The 13,933-nt window shown below is 41.2% G+C and overlaps 1 protein-coding gene across 6 annotated transcripts in view; it reads right to left on the bottom strand.

Moving 5' to 3' along the window:
* Positions 1–13,933, bottom strand: part of HECTD4 (HECT domain E3 ubiquitin protein ligase 4) — a 241,111-nt gene that overhangs the window by 56,884 nt on the left and 170,294 nt on the right. For all 6 annotated transcript variants that reach the window (XM_058280989.2, XM_058280990.2, XM_058280988.2 and 3 more), the window contains 10 exons: positions 13,041–13,194; positions 10,966–11,246; positions 10,541–10,730; positions 9,208–9,289; positions 8,055–8,257; positions 7,073–7,208; positions 6,069–6,251; positions 5,426–5,590; positions 4,859–5,028; positions 3,791–3,906 (listed from right to left, as the gene is read on the bottom strand). In XM_058280989.2, coding sequence (XP_058136972.1) covers positions 3,791–3,906; positions 4,859–5,028; positions 5,426–5,590; positions 6,069–6,251; positions 7,073–7,208; positions 8,055–8,257; positions 9,208–9,289; positions 10,541–10,730; positions 10,966–11,246; positions 13,041–13,194 — 1,680 coding nt within the window. The remainder of the gene's footprint in view (positions 1–3,790; positions 3,907–4,858; positions 5,029–5,425; positions 5,591–6,068; positions 6,252–7,072; positions 7,209–8,054; positions 8,258–9,207; positions 9,290–10,540; positions 10,731–10,965; positions 11,247–13,040; positions 13,195–13,933) is intronic.

Here is a 13,933-nt window from a genome sequence, read left to right on the forward strand (position 1 = left end):
GTAGTTTTAGTGTTAACCGAAATAGAGTTGAAAAGGAGAGCTGGCTCCAGGGTCAATAATGACTTTGGTTTAAAAAGTATCCTATCTATAAGAGGCTGATGGGACACTTCCAAGAGTACCAGGAGCTTGGAGGGGTGCTGCGCACGCCAGAAAAACACAGAAGGGCACGTAAGAGAGGTGGGTCAGGACAAAACTCAGGGCAGTGTTTCCTCAAGTGAGGATGGAGGGCCACCTGTGTCACAGCCGCCTGGGCCCACCCTTGACTTGCGGATTTCGATTCTGGTGGAGCCTGGGAAGCATTTTAAACATGTTTCTGAGGTAAGTTCTTATGAACCGCCAAAGTTTGAGAACCTCTGGCACATGAATGCTTATATTTAGGAAGTAGGGAGAAAAGCAGATAGCTAAAACCAGGAGATCCTACCTTCTGTAAGAGTGCAAAGTAAAAGTGAGAACTTTTTTTGGTTTCTATGCACCTTTTCTTTAGTTTCAAAATCTGCTTCCTCTGCTATTTCAGTCAAGGGCTCCAACTGACTTCTCAGGAATATTTCATCAAGGGAAAAAACTCTGTAGTATTATCTTCCTAGACCAACTAGAATTAGGTACTCTTTTCCTTGCATGGGATAAGCTACAAAATTTAGGTATGAGTGAGTTACTATTACAATGGAGAAGCCTGCCACTTAATTCACCCCAGATTACATTAAAAAAAATAGTAGGAATCAACTAAAATATTTTTTAAAAAATTTAGAGTCAATATATTATTGCCTAAAAATTTCATGACATTTTCATGTATGAAATTTTAAAATTTAATACATTAGAAAACAGAAAGCAAATAACTCTTCCTCCTCTATCCCCCATCTTGAATCTCATTTATTAAATAGTGTTTCTCCCAAGCACAATCTAAGTCCCATGTGTTGGCTTTAAGAAGCCACTGGTGTTGCAAAGCAATCCCAAAATGCAGGTTTTTCTCTTTGACTACAGGTGAATTGACTCAGGAGTCCACAAGCTTTTATATTTACTTTAAACCTCAGAGCTCTTTTGGGTAACCTAATCAGTGAGTTATTAAGGACCTTCAAACTTCACATAGGGACTACTTTAGAATATAAATCAATGAGCACAAGCCCAGTCTTCCCTTTGTACTAGTAAGGGTCCCTACATGTTTCTTTCCAAATCTGTTACCATGGAGTTCTTTGCCACTAGGAGAAATAGTTAGGCGGGTCATGATCAAAAACATTAGAGACCGCTGCTCTATATTATTACAAATCTTAGCTTGTACATGAAGAGCCAACATTAATGTCACAGCTTAAGATCCCTTTATTCTATAAAAATTACAAAAGAGGATACCCAGAATGAGTCCTACACAAAAGCAAGTGATTAATTCAGCAAATTACACCCCTGCTAAAATCAGTCAAAGCATGTCTTAGAATGGAATCTCAGCTAAAAATATTAATAAGCAAAGGCAGTGGCCTAAGGACCTATTATAAATACAAAATCAATTAAATTATGGGCAAAAATATAGTCATGTGTAATTTCACCCTAGAAGCCTAACAAACTCCTTTTCTTCTGTTCTTTTTCTCTATTTTCAGAGTCTCTCTGAGGTTTATGAACCATTCCTGGATCTTCCAGCTGGAGCTTCTGCTGGATCCAAAGGACTGCTCTTCTCAGAAGAAGGAGATTTGAGAAGTTAATCAGATACAGAAGGAGTACAAATTAAAAATAAAAAACCAACCAAAAGAAATCACCACAGTGTAAAAGAGGAAAAATTTAGGGGCAGAAAAGTGATTAGAGAGCTACTAGAAATGCAGATGGTATGAGACATAAAAAGTAATACAGAAAATAAAACTAAAATCATTAAGGAAATTAAAGATATCCATTTCTTCCTTACAGTTTGTGAAAATGCTGGTACCAGTACATTGGAAGAAAGCTAATCTAATTGTGAACAATTTCACGTATGTACCAATTATATCCTTGGGAACAAAGAATAAATTTTTACTTAAAAACACCCAGGTCAACTACCAACTTATAGGAAGAGTGAGTTCAAAACATGTTAAATACACTGCTGCGAATACAATCAACAAAATCCAGGCTGTGGGAATTCAACAAATAAATTACAAGGGAAAAAAAAAAAAAAAAGAGGGAGGGAAACGGACTTGGCCCAGTGGTTAAGGCGTCCCTCTACCATATGGGAGGTCCGCGGTTCAAACCCCGGGCCTCCTTTACTCGTGTGGAGCTGGCCCATGCGCAGTGCTGATGTGCGCAAAGAGTGCCCTGCTACGCAGGGGTGCCCCCGCGTATGGGAGCCCAACGCGCAAGGAGTGCGCCCCGTAAGGCGAGCCGCCCAGCGTGAAAGAAAGTGCAGCCTGCCCAGGAATGGCGCCGCCCACACTTCCCGTGCCGCTGACGACTACAGAAGCGGACAAAGAAACAAGATGCCGCAAATAGACAGACAGAACAGACAACCGAGGGAGGGAAGGGAATTAAATAAATAAATAAATTTTTGGAAAAAAAAAAGAGGGAAGCAGACTTGGCTCAACGGATAGAGCGTCCGCCTATCCATGGGAGGTCCACGGTTCAAACCCAGGGCTCCTTGACCCATGTGGAGCTGGCCCACGTGCAGTGCTGATGCGTGCAAGGAGTGCCGTGTCACGCAGGGGTGTCCCCCGCGTAGAGGAGCCCCACACGCAAGGAGTGAGCCCTGTAAGGAGAACCGCCCAGCGTGAAAGAAAGTCGAGCCTGCCCAGAAATGGTGCTGTACACACGGAGAGCTGATGCAGCAAGATGACTCAACAACGACAAAAAGAGAGACACAGATTCCCAGTGCCACTGACAAGAATACAAGCAGACACAGAACATACAGTAAATGGACACAGAGAACAGACAACTGGAGAGGGGGGAGGGAAGAGGAAAGGGAGAGAAATAAATAAAATAAATAATTCTTAAAAAGAAAAAGAACATGAGGGGGAATCTATATTTTTGAAGAAACTTAGAAAACATAGCAACAAATCATAATGTGTGGACTTTATTTGGATCCTGACTCAAAAAAACAAATGTAAGAATAAGTATAATCTTTAAGAGAAAATTAGAAATTAGAATACTGACTAAATATTTAATAATACTAAAGAATTACTGTTAATTTTTTAGATTGATAATGGTATTGTGGTTACTATTTGTTTCTTTTTTGTGTGTGGTTATTATTTGAATACTTATTTCGAAGAGATACAAACTAAAATATTTATGGATTAAATAAGACAGTATATGGAATTTGTTTAAAAATCTATCCAGGTGCCCCTGGATAGATGAAACAGGGTTGGTGATAAGTTGGTAACTGTTGAAACTGGAAAAATGGGGGTTCATTACATCAGTTTCCTTATTTTTGTATTTGAATTTTTCCATAGACACATACACACACAAAATCTCAAGGTGGATATTAGTGCAAACTCTTGACTTTGAACTCAAGTGTAGCCAATGGCAAAAGTATATGCCATCCCAAAGCACAGGTCATAAACAATTCTAATAGGGACATGAAACCAATGGATTAATATGAATGCAGCAAAGATAACAGCGACATGGTCCTAAAGTTAAATGAAAAATGCTGACTTCACTTCAGCAAATTTTAAAAGTGTTTTATTTACATTTGCAGATCTAGGATGAAAGTGAGTTGTGATAAATGCCCTAAGAGTTTAGTTGTTTGAGTTGTATGTGCATGAAAACAGTTAACTTTCCATTATGAAATTCCATGCACACTGAAAAACTCAATAAAAGTACGGTGGCAAGGAAAATAACAGGGACTTACCAGCACTGCATTCCTGGGCTACTAGGTTAAGAACTTCAACAGCTGCTGGACATTGTTGTATGAATTCTTCACAAAACAAGCTGTCTTCTAACAGCTGGGCCATAACCAGGCATGCTCTTAATATTAAAAGATTTACAACATTTCAAAGTCATCAATGTAAATTCTCTTCAAAGTCAACTGTGAAAAAACATTTCAGTCACATTTGTCCCCCAATTTACACAAGTTTCAACTACCCATTCCTCTTGCTTTTTCTGAGCTGGACTGGTTTGGAATACATAAATAAGTTCTCTTTTCCCATACAGTAATAGCTGCTGATATGTGGACCATCAGAAAAGGGACAAATGGTTGCCATCTTCATTAAATGGAGACCCACAGTGCCAGGTGAGAAATTAGCACCCTCTCTTAAAAGCTTTTCCCTAAACTACACATCATGGACAAGATTAGTGCTCTAGGAACAAAAGGGTTCCAAAAGCTTGGGAAATCTGTATGCTAAGCTCCCTCACCTGATTCAAAATATGTCAGAGAAGACCGTTCTGAAAAATGCCATTGTCAAAAACAAAAACAAAAATACCCTAACTCATTACTACTGTTTAATGGTAAACAAATGTATATGCAGGGAGAGAGATGTTTTCCTTCTCAATACTGACACCTGTGAACATTTCCTAGTTTTTCCATCATTGGTTTGTAAAGTGATGAATCAGATATGCATTGATACGGCCCAAACCATTTATAAAATAAAAGCCTTAGTGACCAAAGAATTTCTGCACTAGAACAACCTTCTTTTACCAAAGCTACTCACTGGAGCCTTATGTATGTGTCCAACATATCCATTTCAATTGTTTGTTTATTTTCTTAGGTGAACAAATAAATTTTATTTTGAAGTGCAGATTGGGGGAATGCTACAAACTGTAGTAAACATATAACAAAAGAATTGTTTATGGTACTCTGTATGGCCTGTGCTTTAGGCTGTGGACCCACTACGCCCGAGGTGGCGGGGCCCACCAAGGACTCCTGCCTCTGTCACCTGTATTGCCTCAGCACATCAGAGGGTCTTTGGAGGGTGCTCACCTTGTTCTTATTTCAGCCAGGAGCCGAACGACTGCCATCACAGGAGCTGACCCATCTCCTGTTGCAGGAAGTGAGGTATGAATAGAGAGACTTCCCTCCTGAGGAAGCAACATGGACTGGACTGCCTGTACTACCTTCTCAGTAATGGACAGTTTATGAAGAGGCAATGCCTGATGGTGGTGGTGGTGGTGGGGCATGGCAAAAAGTTAAATTCAAGTAGTTAGTTTATAAGAAATGAGGGTGTTATTATTATCTGGAGTTAATTCTCAAATTTTCAGTTAAAAAAAAAATAAAATCACCACACAGAAAACTGCAAAACAATTAAAAACACAATATATTGTAGAATATTCCTAACTCACAAAGACACGAATTTTGTCATCTAGAGGAAAATTTTCACACACATTACCATTAAATACTTATAACAAATACATAAACATACATCACAAGTAAAATTTAAGATAACCAAGTATTTGTGCTTCTATACTGTGCATGTATGTGCATATTATTCATGACAATATAGTCACTGCTTGAAGTGACCTTTTATGATGCATTTAAAAATCACCTTACCTCTGATCTTGGAACACAAAGTCTAGACAATGGAATAGTCAATGTGTCTGATGCTTGCGAAGTCTTTCTACAGTCTATGGGTGGGAATCTGACTGTAGCTATACCTTCCTGTTCATTGATGGAAGCCACTACTCCGACACTTCCTGAGATTCCTCTACCTAAAACCTAGAGACAGAGATGGATTAGCACCACCTACCAGCTCTGAGGGGATAAGTAGTTATCTCATGCGACAAGTGGGAAGAGTAAATTTACAGCTGTCATTATCGGCACTATAGTCATAGTTCATTGTAATGAAGATGCCAAACCCTGGATATGAACTCAAATAATAGGTCCTGAAACCTAATGGCAAGTTGATCATAACATGCTATCATCTCCAACTCTCAATTCTAAAATATTGCCGATATTAATGACACTGAAAATCACAAGTAATTTAGATAACATTACATAGTACTACATTTTCAATTCAGTAATGAATAATTTGTAGCACAGTGTGAATTTTAGAATTCATGAGTTTGATTCCTTATTTAGCTTGAAGGAACAAGTTTTGCTCAACTTGGTGGATAATACTTGTCTTAGAGATGACCAAGTAATCAATGGATGGGGGAAAGCAATGGTCTTAGGGAAAATAAAGGAAGATGCTTACCTGAACTTCAGACCCTATCTTGATTGTCTCTTTGAAGCCTCCAAGTGCACACAGGGCAGCTATGGCCTGTCGGGCAATTCTCTGAAGTTTGGCGAGTTTTCTGCCACTGCTGCTGCCATTTTCCAGAATGCTTTCTGCATATTTCCCCAATTGTGGAATATACATCAGTGCACGAGACAGAACCTAAATATAAGCAGCAGCCCACGCATCAGGAGTTAAAGCTTCAGGTGTTTTAATAGCAAGGATAATGGTGTGCTTAAAACACTGTCCAGGTCCTATGCTTTGAAGGAACTCTGGATAGGAGAGGGACCAAATAACTATCAGGGTAGAAGCAGTGGCATTTTGCCTATATTTGCCTTATGTAATCTAACAGAAATAGAAATGCACAACTTCAAAATATGGGAGAATCAAACACTATGCTTGCTAATAAAACCCCTAAAATAAAGCAATCATTTATCTGAAGGAAAACCATCACTACATACTGCCTACATCTTAATACCCGATTACCTTAAAGATATGTTGTAAGGAATTCAACTTGACAAAGGACTTTGGGAAAGGGGGAATAATTGCAGATTTCTAGTTTTCAGGAAGCTGGACTGCTGTTTGCAATGATATATTACTGACAGAGCACCTAGGATAGTTTAAATCATACAGAGGCCAACCTTAGGACTTAGTAAGTACATCTAATGGACCCAATAAACCAAGGTGGGATGATTTCCAACCTAACACAAGCAAGACAAAGAAACAAGGACTGCCATTCTTTCCCAAAGAGGACTGTCCTGTCTTCTGCAAAAATTGGAACTGGTGGCCACAGGAGACACAGGTTAACAAAAAACTGCTAAATCAAAAGCAAATTTCAGGGGAAAAACAGTTAGCAGTTATGTCTGGCCAATTTGAAAACTTTCTCTTTATTACAATGCCCCTTGCTAGGCATGATCTAAATACTGCAAAAGAACATGAGTGTCCTCCTCACTTCCTCAGTGAAGCAGCAACACTGCACGAACCTTTTCTGCTGTCGTGGTCCATATTTGAGCAGCATTTGATTCAGGTGCCATTAGCAAGCTGTGAAGCAAGGCAATCACTTCTGCAGCCATGCTGTTTGCCACATGCCCACTGATAAAGGGTCGGACGGGATCGGTCCTGCAAGTGTCAACATGGAAAATGGTCGGTGCCTAGCAACTGTTAAGAATGCAGAGAAGTGGCTTTCAGAGAGAACATTTTCTATGTATACAAGAAAATGTGGATTTTTTTTGTCTGAGACAAAGAAAACCTAAATTATTGTTAGGAAGAAATCATGTCTCATATTCTTTCTGTTATCTGAAGAATCTTCTGAAACAGTGGACCTCAAAACTTCTTATTGCACAGGTCATCAGGATCAAGGAAAGACCTTCTCCTGGCTTGCAAGCACAAAACATCTTGCACAAACTTCCCAGAGGCAACAGTCATTCATCCCTTCCATTCCTGGAAAGAAGTTTACGTACATGGTTGAAAGAAGGAAGGGTAATGAGTAGAATTTATAAAAACTCAAAAAATAATGCAACTGGTATTCCTGGTCGTGGATGTTCTCAGAAAAATACCCTGGCTCTAAGTGTCCACCCAGCCAGGAGTACCTCCATGCTCTTAATTTTAGCTTCAGACCTACCTAGATGATTGTCACTTGCTGACCCTAGACACCACTTTGAAAGCAATCACTACAACACGTAGGTTTAATTTTAAGCTCTCAGTACTCAGTTCCAGCAAGTCAAGAGAATGGTATAAAGTTAACACGCCCCCCCCCCCACAAAAAAAGCCAGAATACTTTAAAAAGTAAATCTGCAGAGTAGGTGTAGCTCAGTGGTTTAGCGCTTGCTTTGCATGAACAAGGTCCTGGGTTCAATCCCTGGTACCTCAAAAAACAAAACAAAACAAAACAAAACAAAAACAACTCTTGAAGAAAAGTAAATCTGAGAAGAGCGTGAAAAGGTTCTACCTTGTGGAAGGTTTTACCTCGCAAGTTCAGAGTTCCTCTCTCGGCAAATGGACGTCTGGGCAGTTTTCTTTTTGTCACCTGTGGACAGTCCACTCACAGCCTCTGTGTTGACTGATTCCACAGGCGGCCCAACGCTGACGATGAGGCCTGACTGTGCCCACTTGGTTGCTTTCCGGAGAGCGGCTGCAGCCTCTTCTGTAATCACTTCACAACAGCCACCCTGGAGGTTAGTTTAAAGACATTTGGAATATTCATTCCACTCTTCTCAGCACCATGCTTTTAAAAATCTATTCCGCCCCCACCAATTACCAAAGCGATCCAGACTCGTTTTCACAAATTTAAACTTTGAGATATTCTTTGCAGAAAGCTAAATTTCCAGATAATCCATGCCTCACCCAGTCAGAGATAATTGTTAGCCCTCTAAATTTTTTTTTCCCATAAAAATTCTAAGATATGTAATCATGCGGTTGCACCATGCACAACTTTTCAATGTGCTTTTATCAATTTTCTGTACAACCTGAATATGTTCTTCTATCATTATATAGATCTACCTCATTATTATTTATTGTTGCATAGTATTTCATTATATGAATGTAACTATTTCCTTAATGAATAATCCCCTATTTATAAGTACCTGAATTCTACTTTGTTTGATTTCTCAGGCAAAACTGCAGTGAACATGCTTGTGTGATTATCTCTGAATACTTGAGAATGCCTGCTTTCCCTTGCTTTGACAATAATGGGCATGACGAATCTTTCTTAACTTGACCTGACAGGTGAAAAATGATATATTACTGTTGCTTTTATTCCCTTCCTTTAATTCTTTGTGAACCTGGGCATATTTTCACATTTTTATGGGCAGTTTGTCTTTATTTCTTATTGTCTATTATTCTCTTCTCACCTCTTCTCACTTTCAAACTATTTTTAGGCTGTAACACTTTCTTTAAAGAGCTAAAGAAAAATCTGTAGGTCAAAATTAAAAGTTCTCTTTTACAATTTAACTAGTTCTCTTTCAGATGGCTTCATTGACCATTGACCTTGATTTCTCATGCTGCCTTTTTGTGGGGACTTGAAGTAATTTTAAAAACATTTTCTCCTGAAAACCTAAAGTATGGCAAATGCTCTTTAAGCAGGGTTTTGTCAGAGCAGGTTCCTCCATATTAGGGTTACCTTGGTCATGTCTCGATCCATTTTCACCACTTTCTCCATGTTGGCTCCGGTACCAAGTCGGAAGGGCCGTCCTTCTGAGCTACTGAGAAAAGGAAAGGCAAAGACGGATGAGGGCCTTCCAGATGTTGTCAAAGGAGAGGCAGCCCAGGAAGGATCAGGACATCACTAAGTGCTCAGCAGACTTTTAAAATCCACAGTGAGACTTTCAATTTGTCAAAAAGAGGATGATTTATTATTGCTTAATTGCAGAACTTTTGGGGCCTGAAGCAACAGTTGTTTCTAGAGTTGTGACATCTAATAGCTTACCCCAAAATGATATACAAACCACAAACTAAAGAGCTGAACAAAAACAATGGCTGGCACCTAAAATAAACAGACGGCCTGGCACACAGGAGGCACTCAGTTAACATCTAAATCCCACAGTGAGGGAACTCTAACAACACAGGAAATTGGTGCATTGGTGCGATAGAACAGTGGATTTTTTTCTCGTAATAATTTGGCTTTCCCAGACTTCTAAAACTGGGTCTCCAAAAAATCTTTCATCAAATTTGTACCATGACATTTTGCAATGCCCAAGAATGTTTCTTAGAGATTTCTTTGTCTAAACACTGACCTGCCCTGACCCTGCTTAGTTTATCACATTTTCCCATTAGTCCTCTCAGTTGCCCTAATGGTAGATAAGGGATTTACTTATGAGGATGACATCACCATCAAGTCATTTATTTGAAGAGAGGACTCCTCTATCTGAGACAAAAACACCGGTTGTAAATTCCCTTGGGCCATGTGGCAGGCCTTCCTGTTGCTGGGGCTGTCACTAATAGGACCCCATAGGTTGGGAGTATTTGGACAATAATCATATTTTTGCTTCCTTGTAGTGCAACCATACCATTCATACTTGAATGAATGAGAGCTTTAAACATTTCTCTTATTTCTCCACCTCACAGTCAATAGTATCCCCAAATTTACTGATGACTGGAGGATGCCAATAACTGACAGCTAATCTGGATGATTCCTTCTCAAAACCCTAGTCACACTTCCACTGGTCACAAACAATAATTCTCAACAGGGCTCCAGCCCTCTGTTGGGTTTGAGAACAATAAGGAGTTGTAGTTATGAGCCTGGGTTCTACAGTCAGAAAGGCCAAGCTTGGTTTCAGCTCTCCCTCAGTTTCTTCACGTGTAACAAGGGGTGAAACCGACAGTGTCTACCTCCTAGGGCTGTTATGGGGGCTGAGTCAGATGAGCTAGATAAGGGGCTTATTTAGCACAGTGCCTGCAACACGTTTAGTGAGCCATGGCTGATGGCTAGTAGCTATTATAATCATTTCAGTCACCTTAGTAATGGCTGGAGAACTTCATGGGATGACTGATCTTCCCGCTTATGGATAAATATAGAGAGCTTGCCATCCACAGCTTCACTTTCTTCTCCAGGATCTTTATCTCCTTTTAAGGAGTTCTTGGGACTGGTTTTTGTCAATATAGTGTCAGGTTCAGAAGCAGTAGGAGAAAGAACTGTCTGACATCCTTTAAGCAAAAGCAAAAGGCCATTCAGAAAAATTGCAGTATTGTTTCTATAGCTCCCTACATGTGAAAACACTGGCTTGGAATCTCTCTTCCTCCCTTTCTCTCTCCCTTGGCCCCCTCCCTTCTCTGTCTTTCTCTTCTATCATAGGAAGTGTGGCCGCAATCATGGACAAATTAAATCTCTTGGACTGACAGTTCACAGGAAATGACGTTCTGTCATTCAGGTGCTCTTTACCTGGGACCACATAATCTGCCAGCTTTGCCAAGAGCAATGATGCGATCTTAGAAGCTGGGTCGCTGGGATCTTCCTGCTCACTGTTTAAGGAGGGAACGGAGTAGCTCCATGGTGGGAGCTCCACATTCCCACAGTCTTCCACACTCATCAGTGGGAGGGCTGCACGGCACAGTTGAAGAATGATAAGCACCAGCTTTGGAGAAGGGCGCTGGTCAAGCAGCAGGGAGAGGAGTTTGGACACACAAGCTGGTTGGCTCAGGATTGCTTTACCTATGTGACTCCTGCAACAGAAGGAAGGAAAGGTAAATGACACTCAGAATTTTGATCTATAGAGATTTAGAAGAGCTCTCCTAGATGAGGTTAAACAAACTGATGAAACTGATTTCAGGAAGAAGACATGGATTTAACACTATGTCTTCATAAAGAAGAATTGAGGTTTTCTTGTAAACATCGATGAGAACTCATGATTGAGCAATAATACTTAAAAAAAAAAAAAGATTTTTGAAAATTCCCTGATCTCTGATATTTACTTGAGAGCCTATAGCTCAGTGTGAGTCTCCAAGCACCAAGACTTAGAAACTCAAACCAGGAGCTTTCCAGTTTTAGTCTTTTATTCCCTTTTTAAAGAGTGTCAGAAGACCAAAGCTATCATGCAGTGTTAGACAAGCCTCAGCATTCAGGGATCTCCACAGCTGGACCTACCTGTTCAATTCACTAAGAAGAAACATGTAGTCCAGCAGAGGCCAAAAAGTACCAAGCTGCTTTATGTGGACCAAACTTTTGTGGGCCTCATGGTTTATCCATGATGGTATTAAAACCACCACAGGATATTTTCCTTTAAAGCATAAGAAAGCAATCTAATTGCAGGCCGTGAATGATTATTCTTTATTCTTGCTAAAACGGGGATAAGGATTTTAGGTTACTGAATGCAACTGCATCAATTTGAAAGGCTAGCAGTTGCTGCCTGCAAAGTTTTAAAGCAAATGATGATATGCTGTTTTATGATATTCTTTTTTGTTTGTTTTTTTCTCTCCCCTTCCCCTCCCCGCCCTACTCCCCACCCCAGTTGTCTGTTCTCTGTGTCCATTCGCTGTGTGTTCTTCTGTGTCCATGTCTATTCTTGTCAGTAGCACCAGGAATCTGTGTCTCTCTTTTTTTTTAAAGATTTTATTTATTTCTCTCCCCTTCCCCCCTGCCCCAGTTGTCTGTTCTCTGTGTCCATTTGCTGCGTGTTCTTCTTTTTGTCTGCTTCTGTTGTTGTCAGTGGCATGGGAATCTGTGTTTCTTTTTGTTGCATCATCTTTCTGCGTCAGCTGTGTGTGTGTGCAGTGCCATTCCTGGGCAGGCTGCACTTTCTTTTGCGCTGGGCGGCTCTCCTTATGGGGCGCAATCCTTGCGTGTGAGGCTCCCCTACGTGGGGGGCACCTCTGCGTGGCAGGGCACTCCTTGCACGCAACAGCACTGCACATGGGCCAGCTCCACATGGGTCAAGGAGGCCCGGGGTTTGAACCATGGACCTCCCATGTGGTAGACGGACGCCCTATCCACTGGGCTAAGTCTGCTTCCCCTGTGTCTCTTTTTGTTGTGTCATTTTGCTGTATCAGTTCTCTGTGTGTGGCGCACCACTCCTGGGCAGCCTGAACTTTTTTGCGCTGGGCAGCTCTCCCTATGGGGCACACTCTTTGCACGTGGGGCTCCCCCACATGGGGGACATCTCTGCGTGGCACTGCACTCCTTGCGCATATCAGCACTGTGCGTGAGCCAGTTCATAACTCGGGTCAGGGGGCCCGGGGTTTGAATCGTGGACCTCCCATGTGGTAGGCAAGACACTCTCTCCATTGAGCCAAGTCTGCTTCCCTATGATATTGATACTCACCCAAATAAGCCTCATGTTTTGAAACTAAACACTATGTATGTTTCAGTGACTTTATTCTCTATCATCTTCCTGAGGCAGAAGTGAGTCAAAATGGCCTACTAACTTAGATATTCCCAAAGACAAGCACCTCCCAAAGGCACCACATTAATCCAAGAGGAAAGCCAGCCCTCTCCCCAGCTCTGGGCTAGACCTCCCATACCTGGACAGATCATTGAGAAGACTAAGGACATCCTGGAGAGCATCGTTGCCAGCAGCCTGGTTGCCACAGCACTCGGTTGCGCGGGCGAGATGGTTAGTGAGAAGGCTAGACACCTGGCGCGCCAGACCAGAGTGCACGGCCTCAGTGGAGCCGCCTTCAGAGTCAAAGAAAGAGAAAGCACAGGGACAAATGAAGGAAGCCACAGGGGCTGTGTGTGTGGGGGGGGGCCCTCTCTTGGCCTCCCTATAGTAAAGCCCTCCCCTTGCCTAATTGTTCTTCATCTTGCTTAGAAATTCATTAACTATCTAATTAGTGCCTCTTCATTAGATAAGATTTGCACATAGAAAAGGTAATAGTTGCTTGAAAGAATCATTAAGTTGAAGGGAGACATTATTCTTAATTAAAATGAACATAATCCATAAGGAACCAAGGAATGGTTCCTTTGATTGACAGGGGAAAATGACCATTTTATTGGTGATGAAATATCTTGATTTTTAGCTCATACCCTACCTCTCCTCAAACACAACAAAAGAACTTTCCAGATCATTCCATGTATACTGTAGTTTCAGAGCTCCCCAGCATGCCTGGGAAAAAAGCTACAACAAATTATTTGTTCCTTCCTGACATTCCTATGCTCTTTTGGATCCCTAAGCCTATCCACCCTGTTTATTCCGACTGGAGGCCCTTTTTACCCTTCAAGAGTAACTCAAACGTCACCTTCTCTGGGCAGCTTTGCCTGACCACTGGCACCACTGATCTTCGGGATCCCCACTATGCTCCCACAAGCACTGCATACATCTCAATTATGGCACTGATTACACTGCAATTATTTGTTCATGGCTCTATTTCCACTAGATCATGTCTCTTAAAGGGAGGGACAATGTTCTTATTCA

This window comes from Dasypus novemcinctus, chromosome 19 (genome assembly GCF_030445035.2).
Source record: "Dasypus novemcinctus isolate mDasNov1 chromosome 19, mDasNov1.1.hap2, whole genome shotgun sequence".
Taxonomy (NCBI): Eukaryota; Metazoa; Chordata; class Mammalia; order Cingulata; family Dasypodidae; genus Dasypus; species Dasypus novemcinctus.